At 47.1% G+C, this 17,834-nt stretch overlaps 6 protein-coding genes and 2 non-coding genes across 8 annotated transcripts; 5 read left to right on the forward strand and 3 right to left on the reverse strand.

Moving 5' to 3' along the window:
- Positions 1-1,227: 1,227 nt before the first annotated feature.
- FVEG_15426 lies at positions 1,228-1,322 on the reverse strand. The gene has a single exon. It is a non-coding gene; the product is annotated as a tRNA-Ile (tRNA).
- Positions 1,323-1,767: 445 nt separating this feature from the next.
- Positions 1,768-3,566, forward strand: FVEG_04210 (hypothetical protein). Its single transcript, XM_018891976.1, has 3 exons — positions 1,768-2,393; positions 2,438-2,744; positions 2,792-3,566. Exons 1-3 carry the CDS (start codon positions 2,271-2,273, stop codon positions 3,286-3,288), a joined length of 927 nt encoding a protein of 308 aa, XP_018748576.1. The 5' UTR covers positions 1,768-2,270; the 3' UTR covers positions 3,289-3,566.
- Positions 3,567-4,239: 673 nt separating this feature from the next.
- Positions 4,240-4,986, forward strand: FVEG_04209 (large conductance mechanosensitive channel; the record flags this gene model as incomplete). Its single annotated transcript, XM_018891975.1, has 5 exons — positions 4,240-4,439; positions 4,489-4,534; positions 4,593-4,690; positions 4,738-4,882; positions 4,930-4,986. The coding sequence occupies 5 exons, from the start codon at positions 4,240-4,242 to the stop codon at positions 4,984-4,986; spliced, it is 546 nt and encodes a 181-aa protein (XP_018748575.1).
- Positions 4,987-5,151: 165 nt separating this feature from the next.
- FVEG_04208 (hypothetical protein) lies at positions 5,152-6,408 on the reverse strand. Its single transcript, XM_018891974.1, has 2 exons — positions 5,906-6,408; positions 5,152-5,854 (listed from the first exon to the last, which is right to left on the reverse strand). The coding sequence occupies exons 1-2, from the start codon at positions 6,181-6,183 to the stop codon at positions 5,452-5,454; spliced, it is 681 nt and encodes a 226-aa protein (XP_018748574.1). The 5' UTR covers positions 6,184-6,408; the 3' UTR covers positions 5,152-5,451.
- A 2,387-nt stretch (positions 6,409-8,795) lies between these two features.
- On the forward strand, positions 8,796-10,913 carry FVEG_04207 (hypothetical protein). The gene is made up of 3 exons (XM_018891973.1): positions 8,796-9,390; positions 9,441-9,592; positions 9,640-10,913. The coding sequence occupies exons 1-3, from the start codon at positions 9,232-9,234 to the stop codon at positions 9,977-9,979; spliced, it is 651 nt and encodes a 216-aa protein (XP_018748573.1). The 5' UTR covers positions 8,796-9,231; the 3' UTR covers positions 9,980-10,913.
- Positions 10,914-11,094: 181 nt separating this feature from the next.
- Positions 11,095-11,198, forward strand: FVEG_15425. The gene has a single exon. It is a non-coding gene; the product is annotated as a tRNA-Ser (tRNA).
- Positions 11,199-13,752: 2,554 nt separating this feature from the next.
- FVEG_04206 (hypothetical protein) lies at positions 13,753-16,097 on the forward strand. Its single transcript, XM_018891972.1, has 2 exons — positions 13,753-14,432; positions 14,479-16,097. The coding sequence occupies exons 1-2, from the start codon at positions 14,348-14,350 to the stop codon at positions 15,813-15,815; spliced, it is 1,422 nt and encodes a 473-aa protein (XP_018748572.1). The 5' UTR covers positions 13,753-14,347; the 3' UTR covers positions 15,816-16,097.
- Positions 15,123-17,379, reverse strand: FVEG_04205 (histidinol-phosphate aminotransferase). The gene is made up of 2 exons (XM_018891971.1): positions 17,200-17,379; positions 15,123-17,152 (listed from the first exon to the last, which is right to left on the reverse strand). Exons 1-2 carry the CDS (start codon positions 17,271-17,273, stop codon positions 16,024-16,026), a joined length of 1,203 nt encoding a protein of 400 aa, XP_018748571.1. The 5' UTR covers positions 17,274-17,379; the 3' UTR covers positions 15,123-16,023.
- Positions 17,380-17,834: the final 455 nt, after the last annotated feature.

Here is a 17,834-nt window from a genome sequence, read left to right on the forward strand (position 1 = left end):
AAAGTCTAACACGCCACTCGCGGGATAAAGAAAGATCAGGACGTATCACTCCCTTGCACTGTGTTCATGGTGAACTCATAGCGTGAAATACGTGGTTAAGCATCGAGGCAGCCAGTGTGAGGAAGTTTGTGTAAGTGTGGATTCGGCTTCGTAGACTTTCGATCGAAGGACGCCATGAAAAGTCAATTCTTCGGGCCCAGGATGCGCATTTTGCCGATAGCCGTTGGCCGTTGGTAACGACAAAAGAAAAGGCCAGAAGAAATCTCGAAGTTTTTAGCTACAAGAGATGACTTTTCAATATGGAATGGAAGCAGCCCCAGAGAATGGTGATGAGACAACCCAAAATACCAACCATGTCAGTTACCCCGGGAAGAAGATTCCGGGGAGCATAACCGTGTCTTGGCTTTGCCTAAGATCTTGACAGCGGCTCCTGAAACATAACCATTCAATTACCAAGATTTGACCATCAATCCAAGCAGGGTTACCGATGGTATCATTGCAGCGCAAGTCTCCAGGTCATTGCAAAGTAACCTGTATCAAAGATGAGCTTCATTTTCTTAACTCGCCTCTGAGCAGCAAAGTTTGAGGCTTGGAATATGGCTGAAAATCAACCGTTGAGCACTGCTCTAAGTGGTGGAAGAAGAGCCAGAAGCAAACGAGTCATTTATCTGCTTAAATGGAGATGGACCGCGTCTCTAACCTCTGTGAAAGCTGTGCGACATTTTTCTCATCTTTATTTAGGCTCTGTACTCGTCATACGTGGGTCGTTGGCAACGTGGATCATCAATAGTTGACGACGCATTCTTGGGTCAGGGAACTCATTCGATGGTACTTCTCTGAGTCCAGCGCCTGGGAAAATGAGTGTAGTGCTGTAGCTCGGTTAAGTAAAAGCATGAGAATATGTCCTTATAGAGGGATCGCCTGCGTAAGTTCGTCGAGCTTGCAATGCTTAGTGTTATCTGGAGCCTCGAGGTCGAAGGAATTGGGATCATGGTTGCCTTTTGCCCAGTGTTCGTTCAGTGTGACAAAGAAGGACTCGATCTTTCCGGTAGTCAAAGAAACAAGTCTGAGTAACAACAAGTTCATGTCTGCTCACAGTGTTACATACACTACGTGTCTATCGTTGCTCAACACCAGCCACTTCATCACCAGTCCGCATCACGACCACAATCACTCTTTGAGAAGAGCAAAAATCGACAAAAAGAGAGATCCGGAAGGCGTTGGGATTGCTCCCGCCAGGGCTTGAACCTGAGACCTTCGCATCACCGAACACTCGGATTGAAGTATTAGTACGACGCTCTAACCAACTGAGCTACGGAAGCCGACCGGATAGATGAGCGGATGACCCGCTCTTGGATGCTGGGTGGACGCGGATAGTCACAATAACAAGGTTGGAAGGCTACGATTGAAGAACAATCTCTCAGTATCATCAGCATTGATCGATCGCCAAAAGACAGGAAGAGAAGACTGAGGGCGGCCGGCATCAGAGTCTTTTACTCTTGCAAGCATCAAAGAAGCGAGGCAGTGAACCACTTCTCGACCGGGCTATCGGCAAGCCTCACCCGTGAACACTATGCACAACTCTAATAAAGATATTCAGGGTCCATATCCATCTTGTTTCGGTCAACTGACCCATACGGTCCACCATCAACAGTGCATCAAATACGAGAAAGAGGCCTCTTTCACGAAATAAAGAACAAACATAGAAACAATGATTAAGCAGACCCAATTCTTGACCCCTGTCCCGTTTTCCCTTTTTTTTTCCCCACTGTCCATTGATCAATTGGCAGACGTGCATCCCAGCTCCGACCCCTGCACAACCGGTTTTCCCAGCCATTTTTGATGCAGCCCTCAAAGAATCCCCAGTCAAGAAAAGAAACAAAAAAACAGCCCAGCCAGTGACGCAAGCGCTCAATGTATGATTGGTCTGTTTCGGAATTGGCCGTTATTCAGGGACATGATTTGCACGGCGATGCGCTCATGAACATGGCCTTGAGCTTGTTCTGAATCTCTGGCGTTTGTGCTCTTTTTAGCTTGGCTTGGTAGACTCTTCTGAAGCTCTGTGCGCGAATCATCCTTGGTTATGCGCTGTCGAAGTTTGCATCATTGACAGACAGGGTCTCAGTACTAGTGAAGTATTTATTTCACTACACCACCCGCAAAGTCAACACGACTTCCCCGGTGTCTACCGGACATTCCTTTGAATTGTTGATTTTCGTATTTCTACAACTTGAAGACACTCCGCTTTCGCAGTATCATACGTCGTAACCATGTTGTCGAGGTTCTTCGTCCTCTTGCCCCTGGTGCTGTCCATGGTGGCCTTTATCCTCTCAATGCTCTGCCTTTTTGCTGGTCACAAGGAAGGGTTTATGGAAGAATACTCTGTTGCACGGGTAGGTTTAAAGCAACTTCTCAAAAACGCAAGCTGACAGTTTAGCTCAACACTTCAATGATTGGCCATAACGTTCTCGACACTGACAGCGACGCTTCTTCTAATAACAACGATGAAGATGATGGCTTCTTTGGCAAGGTCACCGACAAGTGGAACGAAGTTAAGGACGATGTCAAGGGAAAGATCAACGACATCACTGGTGACGTTGCAGACAAGCTGGCCGATACTATTGGTATTTCGGAGTGGTACTCCATTCATGTCATGGCTACATGTGATGGACAGTACAAGCCCAATGCTACGACTCCTGGTGCTGGATATAACGTCACAAACTGCACCAACTCTGCCCCCGAGAGTGAGTAGAACCCTATTGTAGATTGAGAACGATTGCTGATCTTATAGAACGCTTCAACCTCACCGAGATGCTCGACAAGCAACTCGAAGTTGGACCTTTCCAGATGAACCTTGCTGACATTAACTGGCCCGATGACATCCAAGATTCTATCGATCTTCTCAACACGGCTCTCCTGGTCACATTCGTCTTCTACGTCCTCGCAGTGGGTTTCTCCGGCCTCGCCATGATTGCGAGCACCGGCGCATTCTTCCTCTTCGCTCGACGCGGCGTCAACGCCGTCAACGTCATTCTTTCGGGTCTCGCCGCACTTGTGCTCCTCATCGCCAGCATTCTCGTCACTGTGGCTGGCAAGAAGGGTGTAAACAAGATAAACGACGTCGGCGATGATGTTGGACTGTCGGCGTCTGTTGGAAATAAGTTCCTGGCGCTGACTTGGGCTGCTGCTGCTCTTATGATTATCGCAGCTATCTACTGGGTCATGCACTTGTGTCTTATGCGACGTGAGAGGAAGAGACAGTGGAAGCCACGAAAGGGGAGCTACTAGATTTGATGAGACATGATGACTAGACTGATGATTGGTTTTTGTTAACCAGATTGGGCGCGACTATGATACCAAAGTGTTTTACTTTCCTTTTGCAGTTTCAGAATGATTCCCTTCTCGGACTTCTTTTTATACAAACCACAAGATTGGCATATCTAGGTAGTCAGATAGTAATGCGATAGCTGGCCTATCTAATCTCTACGCGAGTGTGTATGTTTCTGTCATTCAAATTGCCATGTCCTTAAGCAGCAAAACATCAGACCTTAACATACAGTATCGAAATAAACTTAGTAAAGGCTATCCTAAGTTTATATTAAATCTATCCTAAACTTATACCAAGCTACCTCAGTCTTTATATCACTTAGGGCCAAGATCCTAAGTTTTTCCTCTCCTAGCCTATGCTTTGTCAAAACTTATGACAAGCACTATAACGTGTGATTATCTCGGGTTCGCGACAAGATTTAACACACGATGTATCAGGATATGAGAAGCATCATCGCAAAGCTCTAGCCTTGTTGGTATACTTACTTTGAGGCTTTCCCTATTGCCCGCTGTATGAATATCAGTAGTCTCACGAGTGTGCTTGTACGATAACGACCGCCAACTCGTTTGGTTTCGAGGAAAGACCCTTCAAAGCACTTAGCAACCCATATACGGCGTATCATGTTCTATGCGTTCTATTTGTCAATTGCTAGTTCCTCGAACGTATTCTCATATACGGATAGATTACTGATTAATCTGTAAGGTATGGCCGTAATTGGTGAGACAGTCAGGTACCCTGTAAGTACGGTTGAGTACACATGACGTCACAGGCACCAACCAACAACCGCGTGTAGCGCGTGTCACTTCGGCACCCGGTCCTTGATTCTAGCTTCCACGGCCAAGTCATTATAGCATTGGTAGCATTCTGGATATCTAAACATAAGAAACACTTGATCATTCGACTCCTCGCCCATGTCCTGGCTGTCTGGCCTCTGGAGAACATCACGTCCAAACTATCACACCATGCCTGGTAGATCTCACGACGAGGAGTCTGGCTCGGGAGAGTCAGAGTCCCTGCTTGGTCGAGGCCACAAGAGAGTTAAGCGCTTTTGGGAAGGCTTCGTCGACTTTGCGTTTCAAGATGATATCCTCAAGATCGCCGTTGGTTTGATGTATGAAGTCTCCTGGATTCGCGGTGAAGGCGACTAACACACTGGATAGTCTTGCGGCCGCCTTCACAGACTTAGTAAAGTCTTTTGTGAGCGATGTACTAATGCCACCTATCTCGGTTCTCCTCCCCACTCAACAGAAACATGGAGGAAAAGTTTGCCGTTCTGCAAAAAGGACCAAACTACGATAAGACAACCGGCTACAACACCCTTCATCAGGCCCAAGAGGACGGTGCCGTTGTCCTAGCATATGGGTAGGCATTCTAAATGTCTTTAGGATATCCAAACTCACAGCTAGTAGATCTTTTGTTGGCCAAATGATATCCTTTCTTGTGCTGGGCATCGCTCTCTATGGACTTGCGCACTTGTGGCAGCTTGCTTCATCTGAACCCATCATCAAGCACACAAAGAAGTGCAAGTACTGCAGACAGCGCATCAACGAAAAGGTGAGACGGTCGAACCTCGATATGGGCTTGCGACTAACACTATGTAGTCTATTCGCTGCATCCAGTGTACCAGTTGGCTTGATGGGCGAGAGGACCGCAACTGAGTAGACCTTGAACATCTCGTGTGCATACGTGATACCCTTTTCTTCTTGTCTTTTTATTTGCGTCCTCGCGTTGTCCACAGATTGTTCATTCTTTAGCGAGATGTTATGCATGATGCTTGCTTTATTATGGCGGTTATTGGTAAACTCAGTCTTGTTGCTACCATTGGGGAGTGTTGCTATTATAGCCCAAATAAAAAGAGGCTCATACTACGTTCAAGCTGATCAACCGTGACTCAATGAGTGCCATTCTCAGTATCCATTGTTCAAACGTGACATGCGTGGCTGGCTGCCAGGATGGAGCTCTTGTCAATAATTTTAGAGTGTGACGCTGATTGCCGAAACCTTACTTTATCGATCGATTGTCACTAGATTGACATTGCATGTCATTCACAAATTGGCCGAATTAATAAATGTTGAATTAGGCATCATTACTACAAAAAGCTTGTCCAAACCACATGCTCGCATCTACAGCAGCATAGCAGCACCGCCAACAACTGCAGCCGCAGCCAGAACAGCATTCTGGGTTTTCATAGGGCCAGCAGCATTGTCGGAGCTCACGGGAGTAGCAGCAGCATCAGAAGAAGCAGTAGTAGCGTCAGCGGTATCAGTGGCCTTGGCACCAGTGTCCTTGGGCTTATCGGCAGAAGTAGCCTCAGAACCGGCGGCCTCGGTAGCGGAAGCATCATCATTGCCGTTGAGCTTGTTGACGCCAGCAGTAACAGTGATGGGCATGAGAAGCGACCTGTAGCCACTCACACTATCAGTCATTGAGGTGACATCGGTGTTACCAGAGAGAACTGCAACTTGGTGAACGGAACAGGTAGCGACATCCTTCTTGGGGTCCAGGACGCAACCCATGTTTTGCTTACTATTGGTTTGTTAGGCATTGAAGTCACGTAACTTGTGAATAGGTACTTACATTTCACCGCCACCGAATCCATCAACATCAGGATGCATGGTGTAAGAGTACTCAATGGTAGAGGGGCCACCGACAATGGTGCTGGTACTGTCAAGGCCGCAGTTTGTCGCCTTTGCATCAGGGCAGTGAATAGCAAGAGTAGTCGCGCCGCCCTTCACGGCGACAACAGAGCCTTCAAGAGGCTGAGGATCGAACATGGGGAGGAGGAATTCAACGGTTGTAGTCTGGGCCGCAACAGTGGCGAGGGCACCAGCGAGAAGAGCAAGAGATCGAGCCATTGTGAGTGTTTGTTAAAGAGTGACTGTGCAGCAAATGAATGAATGAATGTATTGGGTTGGATGCTGAACGAACGACGGTCGACGGTCGACTAAAGAAAATGACGAAGCAAGCGAGCCCAGGCTTTAAGAGAAAAGAGACTCCCCTATTCAACTAGTTTCAAAGCGTTAGAGACTCACTGGTTCCTTTGATTGATTGAATCCTTCGGCGGCCGCTTAACGACAACGCTATGCTCGAATAAAACACTCTGATACCTTATTACGGACTTAGAAAGGAGATTAAAACCGGCCCTTGTTCCGAGTATCCGCCTTGGTACCACCCACTCGGGCCCTGTAGGGCGGGAGAAAATTGGAGATGATGCGCGGGTGATATTCAATAGAGAAAAGTTAAATAGATTGAAGTCAATGACTGTGTCAGTGACATCCAAATGAGACACTGCGGGGGATGCCTTTTTCGTATTTGGCGTAGAGATGGCGTCTGTCATTGATAAAGCCGTTGGGGCTATTGATCCTTCTGGTGAAGCGTTGATTGAAGCGAGTTGGTTTTACGGGGGTGGCACCGTTAGCCACTGTTAGATCCTAGCTCTTGATTCCCGTCCCTGAACGAGACCCATGATGTTGATAAGAGTCAAGCCTCGGGGGAGCAAGAAAATTCCAGATTACAATAGAGAGCATTAAGATAAACTCAGTAAAAGGTATTCTGAACTTAGTAAAGATATCCTAAGTTTATCCTAATTTACCTAAATCTTTTCAGCATCGAGGGTCAAGATCCTAAGTTTTCTCCCCTTCCCTAGCCAAAGAATAGGCGAGGTGCAATTAGAGCCTCTCGATAAGAGTGATCCTTGTGAGGCTGCCTAACATTATCTCCAGATTAAATCGCCTGTTTGAATTAGTAATAGACCAGTTTAAGGCCACAATCTTTAAGATGCTGCCCGAAGTTAGAGGAACTGTAGCTCCCCCGCCACCGGGTGACAAATCTGTGAACTTTCTTCGTTAATGCGAACAAGACTCTGGTACCCTCCATGTATCCAGATATCGAAGTTGTCATAGAGGTGTTTCACTTAGAGAATATTGTGAAGATACCCTTGAGGCGAAGGACCTGTTTGGCTCCATAGGGCACCGGAGTGCCACTTTAGCGGTATAGAGTCGAAAATTTGATAGATCAAAAACGATGGTATATTTACATAGTCCTTGAAATGGATCGGTTGGGTCATGGGAGAGGAGGTATTGAGCTTAACGAGAGACAATACAACTACTTGATACGAGACAGAGATCTGGATTCCGAACCATTGGTGTCGGGATGCTAATCTTGTAGCTGTACAAAAGTCGACAGCCCTATGATATTTACATATAGCAAGAGGAGTGATTACAAAGCTCATTGTTTTGGGAGGGACATAATCCATATATGAGATATTGTCATGAGCTGACCTAGGTATGTGAAGACAATGTGAAGTTACTGTCACTAAAAGGTAACGCAGACATGCCCAAATACTGTCTGTAAGAAATCCGTGATACGGGGAGAATGAAATTCTCAGTTAAACTTTGATGCTTTGTGTCCACGGCAGATCTGTTGCCCGAAAAGAACAAACTGTAAGTCATCGACCCTCCACTAGATAAGGAGGAGAGTAAGACCATTAAAAAGATGACGTGTGAAGGCCTTGCTAAACGTATCAAGTTCAAGTACCTTTTCACGAATCCTTAGTAAGAGGCGAGCTCTCAATTTAGCATTCAGCAATTATGTCGTGATAGTCGAGTTGTTGATTACCACTTCACCCTACTCCCCCAAGGCCGCCATCAGGCCGCCTTCAAGTGACCGAATGAGTGTTCCTTCAACTGTCCCTTGAAATACCCACTTCTGTGCCATAGAGGAAAACAAAACGTCATCTAAGGATCTAAGCATCAAGCATGAGCTTATATGCTGCACCATTTTCGCAGCGACACACGAGGGAACTATAGATGTTTAGGGATCCTTTGCCTGCCAACCCACAATTTCCCTGTGACTGACCCATGAGGTTGAGTTCTGCTTCCGCTGTGGGAAGGTTAAATAGAAATCCAATACTGGTCTTTCTTCTAAGCAGAATAGGCGTAGATGCTGGATCCTCTAACGTAACAACAACCCAAACTAAGCTAAGACCTTCCAATAACGGCCATAACCATCATCGAATGAATGCATCTCCGAATAGACCTTCGGGCCTCAGTGGACTTGATCGAAAAGGGCGCCCCCAGTGACACCAACGCGGCGATTGTTATATGTAAGCTTGGGTGATACACATCCTGCCAAAGATGATTGAATGTTGGTGGCCGTAACAGCAGACTTGAGCCATGCAGCATTATCCTATCATTAAAAGAACTCTAGATGTATTCTCTGGATAATTCTTTGAGGTTGAAGCTAAATACGGAGTAGTCATTTTCCATTCCATATTTTCTACTCTGTATTGTTGAATTGTTCCAGAGTATGTAGTAATGTACTGCTGAATGCAACGTGTACTGGGATGTCACCAAAATTGGATCCTCCTTGGCACTCAGCGTCCGTCTTGGCATCGGATTCTGGACAAAGCTCAGTCTTGGCGTGTCATGATAAATTTGTCCGTCTGACACTTGCTGTGACCGATTTCCGGATGAATATATCAAAGTATCATCGTTTCTGTTGCTAATGTTTCGTTCTTTTTATATCTAGCTCTTCAAACGTGCTCCTGTTTCGTCGACATTTCACTCACACCAAAATTTCATCACCGCCTGTTACCTTAGTCTAGCTCACAACCTCACTCAACCTCGGCCGCCCAGACCTTGGCACTCTCCGCTGATGCTTGGCTGGCCTTTGGCCCCTCCCAACCCGGTTTCTTGAGAAAAGGAGCTGTTAAAAAGGTCATCATTTCGCGCGCGCTCGACCAATTCTTGTCTTGACTTATCTGCCCATACCTTGACGATAACCCTTGTTTGTTCGCGCATCTTTTGTAACTGCGATCTTCACTCTGCATTTTCTACAAGCTCTGATTGGCTAGACTGGCCTCTACAAACTCTTTTCATCCCTGCGCGACGAGTTAGTCAATCATGTCCCCACGCTCCAAGTCGATTTGGCTGGCGTTGTTGGCTGCGAATAGTTTCGCATATGCTAGCGAGGAACCGCCTGCTGTAACCACAGCGCCTATTTATCTGCCCTATTACGACGAAGACTCGTGGGCTGTTGTGCGCGGTAGCATCATCTCAAGCGTGAGTCGATATTCTCTACAAACTCCATCATGATTGCTAACACACACCAGGATGTGGAAGCTAAGGAAACAACGTACACAATATTCTGCCCAGATACAGACGACTCAGATCCTCCAAAGTGTGATTTATCCCTTGAGTTTCCCTTCGTTTTAGTCGAGGGACCCGATACTGTACGCTTTCATGGCACGCACACCTCAAGACTGTATGTTCTCTGTGCACCTACGACATACCAATGCTAACATGGTGCAGCACCGCTAATCTGGAGTGCAACCTAAAAGGCACAACAAGGGCTACTTGTTCCGGATACTCTAGTTTCAACGAGGGCTATAACGATGGCGTGCATACAGGTCCGACGGAAGTGACATGGACATCAACTTATTCCGGGAGCGAAGTAGAATGGGGCGTCCTAACAATGGCCGAACTGCCCCATGACCCGGACCCTGTTACTGCAGATTCGAGTACACCGACGGACTTTGTGTCCATGCCGATAGCTACAAACGGTGATAATGCTGGAGCAAGTTTGAGCGTCTCCTTCAAGGCTGCTTTACTTGCTGCTTGTTGCACTTTGGTGGTTGGTTGGACTTTTTGAGAACTGGACCATTTCCTGATGAGAATACGATTTATGATGGGTTTCAGGAGCAAGCGAGCAATTTTCTTCGTTGAATTTCGATCATGTTAATACAGCATGCTCTCTTATTAGCTAAGATTAGCCAAAAAATGAAACTTGACGGACCAGAGTTGTATTGTTTTAATACGAGCCTAAGGTCTGTTGGGCAACGGTGTCGGATTTGTGTTTCCATATTACCCTGTAACCGATGGTAGATGCTGGTTCACGCATACCTGGGTGTTCCAGCATAAGTCTATTCGACAAAACGACACCGGGGATCATTACACGACAAGACCGAAATATGGCAAATACTCAGCAAGGGTGAGACATATGGCGAGGACGACTGTCTATTACTATAGCAAGTGGTCTCCTGCATTTGTGAAAAGACATTTACAGGAAGCGCGTCAGGTGAATTAAAGCTGCTCCTTCGAGATGTTATCATCAGGCAAGGGCCAGGTTCAACTACGGAGAGTTGAGCTTCAACCTTCAGCGGAATCGGGTGTGGAGATAATAAGTCAGAGCTCCCCAAACGGAAGAGAAGAGTTCTGCAGATGCTCTCAGGACCGGACATACCCCACTTTTCCGGCCCGGGAATACCGGCCGGACCGTGACGCGTGCCGAAATACAATATTCGCATGTTGTCATAAGTACTCTTGGTAATTCTGCTTGAGTGAAGCTCATTGATGACTATTGGAACAAAACCTTCGAGTGGAAAGTTGTTGATGTGGTTGAACTTTGTGTGTCTCAGCTGGTGTGGACAAGCCGGCTGTGGTCAGTATCAGCATAACCTTTTTTCAAGGAAAGACCCTTGCGTCTGAAGAAGAACATCAAAGAAGAAGTGACCGAAGAAGCCAGAAGACTCATTCCCAGTAGCTTCCAGCCAGTAATGCTATCAAAATTTCGGAGTGCCAGCCACAATACTGTATAATGGAAAATGTGCAATTGCGATCTCAATTCTTGGAATTCCACAATGTGTTTAAGGTTCAGAGAATTGTGGAGACTTCGTGCTCAAAACGAGAGTATCCACTTTCAGCACAGACGTACAGAAAATACCTCAAAATCGAGAATAGTCGATTCCACCACCATCAACAAAACAGGGCACAGTGGCCGAGTGGTTAAGGCGATAGACTTGAACGAGCCTCCAAGAGGTTCTAGACATCTATTACGTTCGCGTTCGTAGGTTCAAATCCTGCCTGTGTCGATACAGCTTCATTTTTGCGTTTCAAACGGATTCTGTTATATGAAACTTCAGCCATGAATCGCGCATTCACTTTTGCACTTACGGACACACTTCTGGCATGACAAGATAGACACGAATCAGTAGTTAGGTTCTGTCTTTTGCAAATTCGAGTTGCGCTGCGAAAGTGTTGAGATATCGCATCTTGAACTTTCATGGTGATGTGGTTGCACAATGGGCTGCATTGCTGGCTGCATCGCCACTCGCCTCAACGAAAGTTGATACGTAACGTTATCTAGATGCTTCTCACTAGATAAATAGCTACCCCGGGTTGTTTTGGAGAATTGTTCATGCAATCGATATGTTTGTGTTGGCATACTACGTACATATTGCTGGTTCACCGTCCGAGCTTACCTGTCAGTTTATCACTACGATCTGTTTCCAATTTTGAGCGAGCTTGCTTGACACAACACAACACGACGACTCTGTAGTAGCTCCATTTTATCATCGGAATGAAACCCTTTTGCTCATGCTCTCAAATCCCCAACTCAGGTGAGGTTGGTTTTGGCGATTTCCTCTTTCGGCCACGTGTCGCCTAATTTATTTTAAGCTCAGCGGCCCGGACCTTGCATTGAAATTTGTTGGCAAAGAGCGAAGACTTGATGCTCCTTCCTTCCACTTCTCGCTGCCATTCTCTCAGCCCTACGAGATTTGACTGTTCATTGTATAACGATCTATCATTCACCAGCAACCGGGGGCTCCACAAAACCATGAGTGTGAACACAATTCATGATTCGATCAAAATGTGGAGATGCGTTTTTGTCGATGTTGTTATTTTGGGTTTATCATTAACTTTCAACACATGCATTACTTGATGATTACGCGGCACTGGGAATGGAGGCGAACGACGGGAAATGGCGGAGAGAAGGGATAGGATATTTGAGAGACATGGCGACCAGCCGTGTCTTGAACCGCAAAGGCCGACGCGCTACAACATTTAGTGTTTATATGTTTATATGCGGTCACAAGAGTATGCCTTGCTCATCAACGTTTCAGCCAACAATGGTATCATACTATCATCTGAAGAAGAGAGTCAGCTCATGGATGCCCAAAACTCTGCTTATCGCGTTCAATAAATTTAGAATAACTTGACCTGAGTGACCCCTGGTTCTAAGACCTGGTCCAGAACTACACCAGAAGCAGTCTCACTAAGATAAGACGGTGGCACGGCAAGGCCGCTAATTAATACTGCTGACGGGCTTGCAAGGAGGCTCAAAAAGGAAGACAACATCCGGCCAAGCTCCGGTAGCTTCACAACCATACGAAGACTGCATTTTAGCAATCTCAAGGTCCTCGGCATGGGAAACAGCGCTCTCGTCCAACAGAACTTATAAAAGAACCCTTCGCTCAGTCCTTGATCAGTGGACCGAAATAAAAGTGTACAAGAGTCGCTGGCATTTCCCTGAGATCTTCTGAATCTACCTAGATATTTTTATCGCTTAGGAATGAAGTCCTGAGTTTTCTGCCACCAAGAGTGTAAGGGTCTTAGATTCCGCCTGCATCTCCACATGTAAGACAAGAAGCTTGGCCTTGAGCTTCTTCCAATGTCGGGACCGACCCGAATCTCGTAAACAATGCACAGACCTAGGCTGACAGTTAGTTGCTTTTACTTCGAGGCCTCTAAGAACGCGACACTCAAGTGTTTCCACGTGTCTGATTTGAGAAAAGTGTCATATGGCAACACGGCAAAGTCGGAAACGCTGCAATCAAAATCAGACGAGAGAAACGCCCAGCGTTGTTTCGTGTTTCAAGATCTCCTTTTTTGAGCATCGCGTTTCGTCAGTGAGTCAGGCTTCGAGACGATCATTTTTGCGAAAGCCCATGCAAGCATGCAAGGGCAGGGAAAAGAAAGGTTGCTGGGGGTGGGGCAGTGGAGATGAGGACCGTAACGTTAATGCAGAGTTGATGGGCAAGGATACTGAGTTTGTGTTGCTCGAGTTTGAATGATGCATGGTTACACAGCAGAGAACATCACTCTCTAGAAGAGCCGGTACTGTTTCGCCAGTTCTCCCAGAAGGGTATCAACCTTCAATGCTTTGATGATCCCTAAGTCCTCTAGTCAGGGCATGAACATGGTGGCGCCAAGCCTCTTCCTCCAACTTTTGACGCCCACCAATCGCCTCCCCAGAGGTATCTCTATCTGTCAGCTAGAGTTTAGTGGCATTTACCCCTGGATCCTACAGTGCCTTGCAGTAGGTAACGTTAGATTCATATTCCTGGGAAACAAAAACCGTGCGTGGTTTGGCGACTGTAAATCCTTTACCCGCGCGGCCAGTCGAAACAGCCGGTTCTTTGTGTCTGTAACACCAACATGATGACATGTTCTACTGGCCACAATCAACGGCTGATCGCCGAGAGCAGGGCCATCAGGGGTTGTGTTCCTTGTCATGTCCGTCTGCGGGGAGAGCTCGGTAACCCATTCTCCATAGAATGTAGAGGTCATCATTCAAAGGTTGGCTTTGTCTGAGGCTCATCAGCGCAAGTCTTATTAGTCTACGCCTGAACCAGCATGATTCGTCATTCGTTCCCAAGATATCCTCCCTGTGTGTCTAACTCTGAAAACAGTCCGCCAAGCAAGGGTATCATGTATTAATACCTAGACTAGCCCCCGTCGTCTATCAACGTTTTGGACTAGCCCAGACTGCCCAGTCCAGCCTGAAAAGAACAAACGTCTTTGGAGCTTTAGCTCTAGCTCATTGCGTTCTCGTATTCCCGCTCCCTCTCAGCTGTGATTGTATTTTTATCTTTCGGTGGCCCCTCCTTCGTTTCTTATTTCTTCTTATCTGACTTTTCATGCCTCCGAAGGCGTTCTCAACTTTTACGCCTGATTTTTTTCTTCTTGTTCCTAGGTACCTTGTGGTAGCTTGATTTGTTTGACTTGAACGCCTCGCTCTTTCTCGAATATCAAGACTCTCATTCCATATCGCTTGCCGTTAACTGCCTTGAACTTACACTCATTATCGGACCTACCTTACGAAAGCTATCAACTTACTGCCAGCGCCCAAAAGACTTGCATCAATCTTCCAGGAGAAGACTATCGCTGAGCGATCAAGCATCTTAAGCAAACTCAAATAGACACCATACACCATACCATCATCGACTATAGACGCATTATGAGGTTCATCGCCTTAGCCAGTTTGGCTTCTATAGCCATCGCTACCAAAACGCCTCCCAGTTCACTTGACACTACAAATCCAGGTATGTTCTGCGGTCAACTGGAGTTCTGGTTCACTAACCATTTCAGATTCAATCCGAGATGTAGCAGGTACCCTCGCCTTCGATGCCATGAAGTACTACAGCGGCAACACATCATCGGTGCCCAAGGATCTCGGTGACCTTCAAGATCCATACTACTGGTGGGTAGCTGGTGCCCTATGGGGTGTCATGCTCGACTACTACCACCTTACCGGAGATTACAGTTACAATGATGTGGTCATCCAGGCTCTTCTGGGGCCTACAAATCTCGGCACTGGTAACGACTACATGCCTGTAGAGCATGCCGATGAGGAGGGTAACGATGATCTCTTCTTCTGGGGCTCAGCTGTCCTCTCCGCTGCTGAGCGAAACTTCCCTCAGCCCAACAAGAGCCTCCCATCGTGGCTCGATATCAGCATCAACGTATTCAATGAGCTTGCGGGTCGATGGAATACAACAGCTTGTGGTGGTGGCCTCCTGTGGCAGATCTACCCAAGTAACCCGAATGGCATGACATACAAAAACTCGGTCAGCAATGGCGGTTTCTTCCAACTTGCCGCACGTTTAGCTCGTATCACTGGCGATAACAAATATCTCGACTGGGCTCTTAAAATCTGGGACTGGTCTTGGGAAGTAGGCTTCATCGATCACCGCAATTATCACGTCTATGACGGAGCCAGTGTAGAAGACAACTGCCAGAAGACAACATACCATTCTTTTACTTACACCAGCGGTATATATCTTTACGGTGCGGCAGTTCTCGCCAACTACACGGAGAAGCCAGAATGGGTCGACCGCTCAAAGCGTCTCTTAGAAGGCACCGATTGGTTCTTTTCACCATTTCCCAACGCGACCAATGTCATGTACGAAGCTGCTTGCGAGACTGTCAACACATGCAACGACGACATGTCCACCTTCAAGGGTTATCTATCACGATTCATGTACCTGTCTATTCAGATGCAGCCCGCTCTGAAGGAGCATGTCCATGCTCATCTTCTCCCATCGGCCAAGGCTGCTGTCCAAACATGCACAGGAGGGAAGTCTGGCCGTGAGTGTGGTATGCGATGGTATAACTCCGGTTTTGATGGAAATCCCGGTCTTGGGCAGCAAATGTGTGCTCTTGAAGCTGTTCAGGGCCTGTTACTAAGTGATGCTCCTGCGCCGCTCAAGGGCGATGATGTCAAGGTTATCCGCAGCACAGACTGGGCTGCCATGGAAAAGGATGAGTCCAAAATCAAGAGTACATCAACGTCCTCCTCTGAGACATCATCAGCAACTGCAGCCCAGCCTACCAAGAGTGAGGATGCTGCTAGTATCCCCCGAGCGGATCTCGTTCTGGCTTCAGTCAGCATTGGAAGTGTTCTGGTGTTCTTGGGATGGGCCTAAAAACGTATTGGATATTCCTTAGACCTTATAGATATAGAATGGAACTGGCGTCGGGTATTCGGATAACCGGTCTGAGAGACCACTTTGGTATAAAACGCTCACACTCTGAGTGTTGCTTTTATTAATTCCACGAGATTACGTCTAAAAGGTCTGGATTTAACGTAGAACGTCGTCGTTTTATCACCCTTTTCCTAATTGTTGCTCCAGTTTAAGAGCCTCTCACCTCAGCCAACGTCGTCTTTAGTGACTCCAGAAATCTTGTCACCTCGGCGTCTGTGCCGACTGTAATTCGTAGACATCCCTGGCATCCGTGCTCTTTTCCTCTGAATCGCACGACGACACCCTTACCCTCAGCAAGCTTCTCATATACGGCCAACGCGACAGTATTATCCGGCTCGCCTGCAGTGTTAAGCATTTCGTAAAGCAAAAAGTTGCTTTCAGTGCCACCTCGTAGACGACCAACACCAGGGATTTTTGGAAGTTCCTTGATAAGACGATCACGCTGCTCTAGGAGGCGCGCACGATGGTCTCGCATAATAGCGAGTCCCTTTTCGGAGACAGCGTAGGACGCCAGGGCACTTGTAGGGCTGGAGATGTTGTAAGGGGCCTTGAGACTGTTGAGCAGTCGTGCGATAGGGGGCGATGTGAATGCAGCACCGAGGCGGATGCCAGCCATACCAAAGGCCTTGGAGAGGGTTTGCATAACGACGAGGTTAGGAAACTCAGTCACCCATTCAGCCAAAGAAGCATCTTCGGGGGCAAAGTCGATATATGCTTCGTCAAGAACGACAACGCCGTTCCACGTTGGGTGATCCAGAATCTGCTGAACATCAGACTTGGCGAGGACTGAACCAGTGGGGTTTCCAGGCGAGCAGAGGTAGACAAGTTTGATGTTGGACTCTTTTGTCAGGGCTTCCATGACAGCTGGAACGTCTATGCTGAAGGTTGGGGCTTCTAAAAGGGGAACTTTGACGAGAGCCACGTCGTTGACCTGTGCAGACACAGAATACATGCCATAAGTAGGCGGGCATGTAAGGATGCGGTCCTTTCCAGGAACGCAGAAGCATCGCAGCAGAGCATCGATAGCCTCATCGCTACCAACACCCACAAACAAATTCTCGGGCTTGAGCGTCTTATCTGTGTGGGCATGGGTGTTTCGCAGCTCGCAAAGCTGCTTCTTCAACGGTTCCTGGTGAGGATCAGGATAACGGTGCAGGCCCAGCAAGTCGACCTCCACGCCATTGGCAGCCTTCTCCGCGACATCTGCACTCAGAGAAGGGCCGTACGCGTTCTCATTTGCGTCGAGAAGGATATTGGTGCCGTCATCCTTGTAGTCACTGAGGAAAGTTAGTCGTTGCTCTAATGCGGGGGAGGGGCAACATGCTCTCTCGCGCAGCGATATGGCTGGAGGGCCAAGATGTTTGGCCTAGCACAGCTTTCAAGGTTAAAGGGAGCCATTTTGGTGGTGATCTATCTCCTGAGGGACTGAGGAGTAATGAGGATGCGTGGCTCTTAAAGATGTGGTGTTTACCACTTTTTGGTTGCTGAGTCCGACGCCGGAGGGGAGTCATTGACTTTTTTGTGGGGCTTTCATATTGTCATGCAAGCACTGAATACGGGTACAACGCATATGTATCCCAAGGTTTGGTGTTTAGAACCTTGATAAACAACTGAAGAAGGTAAAGGCTTACAGTACAAAAGAGCGATTGTTTTCCGATTTGCAATTGAGTCACCATGGCTTGAGCTCAGGTAGATTGGTGTTGGAATCATGCATGTGCCAAAGCGTTACCCTGAAGGACAACGAAAATTTTGAATAACAGTTTCATGTTTGAAACTCAAGACCATATAATAGGGAACAGGTAACTGTATGTCTATTGATGTTAATCCGGTGTTTATTACATGTTGGAATTAGTTTTTATCTTCGTCGACGGGAGACACTGAGACAGATAGCATAATCCATTTCCAAGTATTACTCGATCGCCTTCACGTCTTTTCTGCTATGATAATTCACCATAGTCA

The sequence above is a fragment of the Fusarium verticillioides genome, chromosome 2 (assembly GCF_000149555.1).
Source record: "Fusarium verticillioides 7600 chromosome 2, whole genome shotgun sequence".
Lineage (NCBI taxonomy): Eukaryota > Fungi > Ascomycota > Sordariomycetes > Hypocreales > Nectriaceae > Fusarium > Fusarium verticillioides.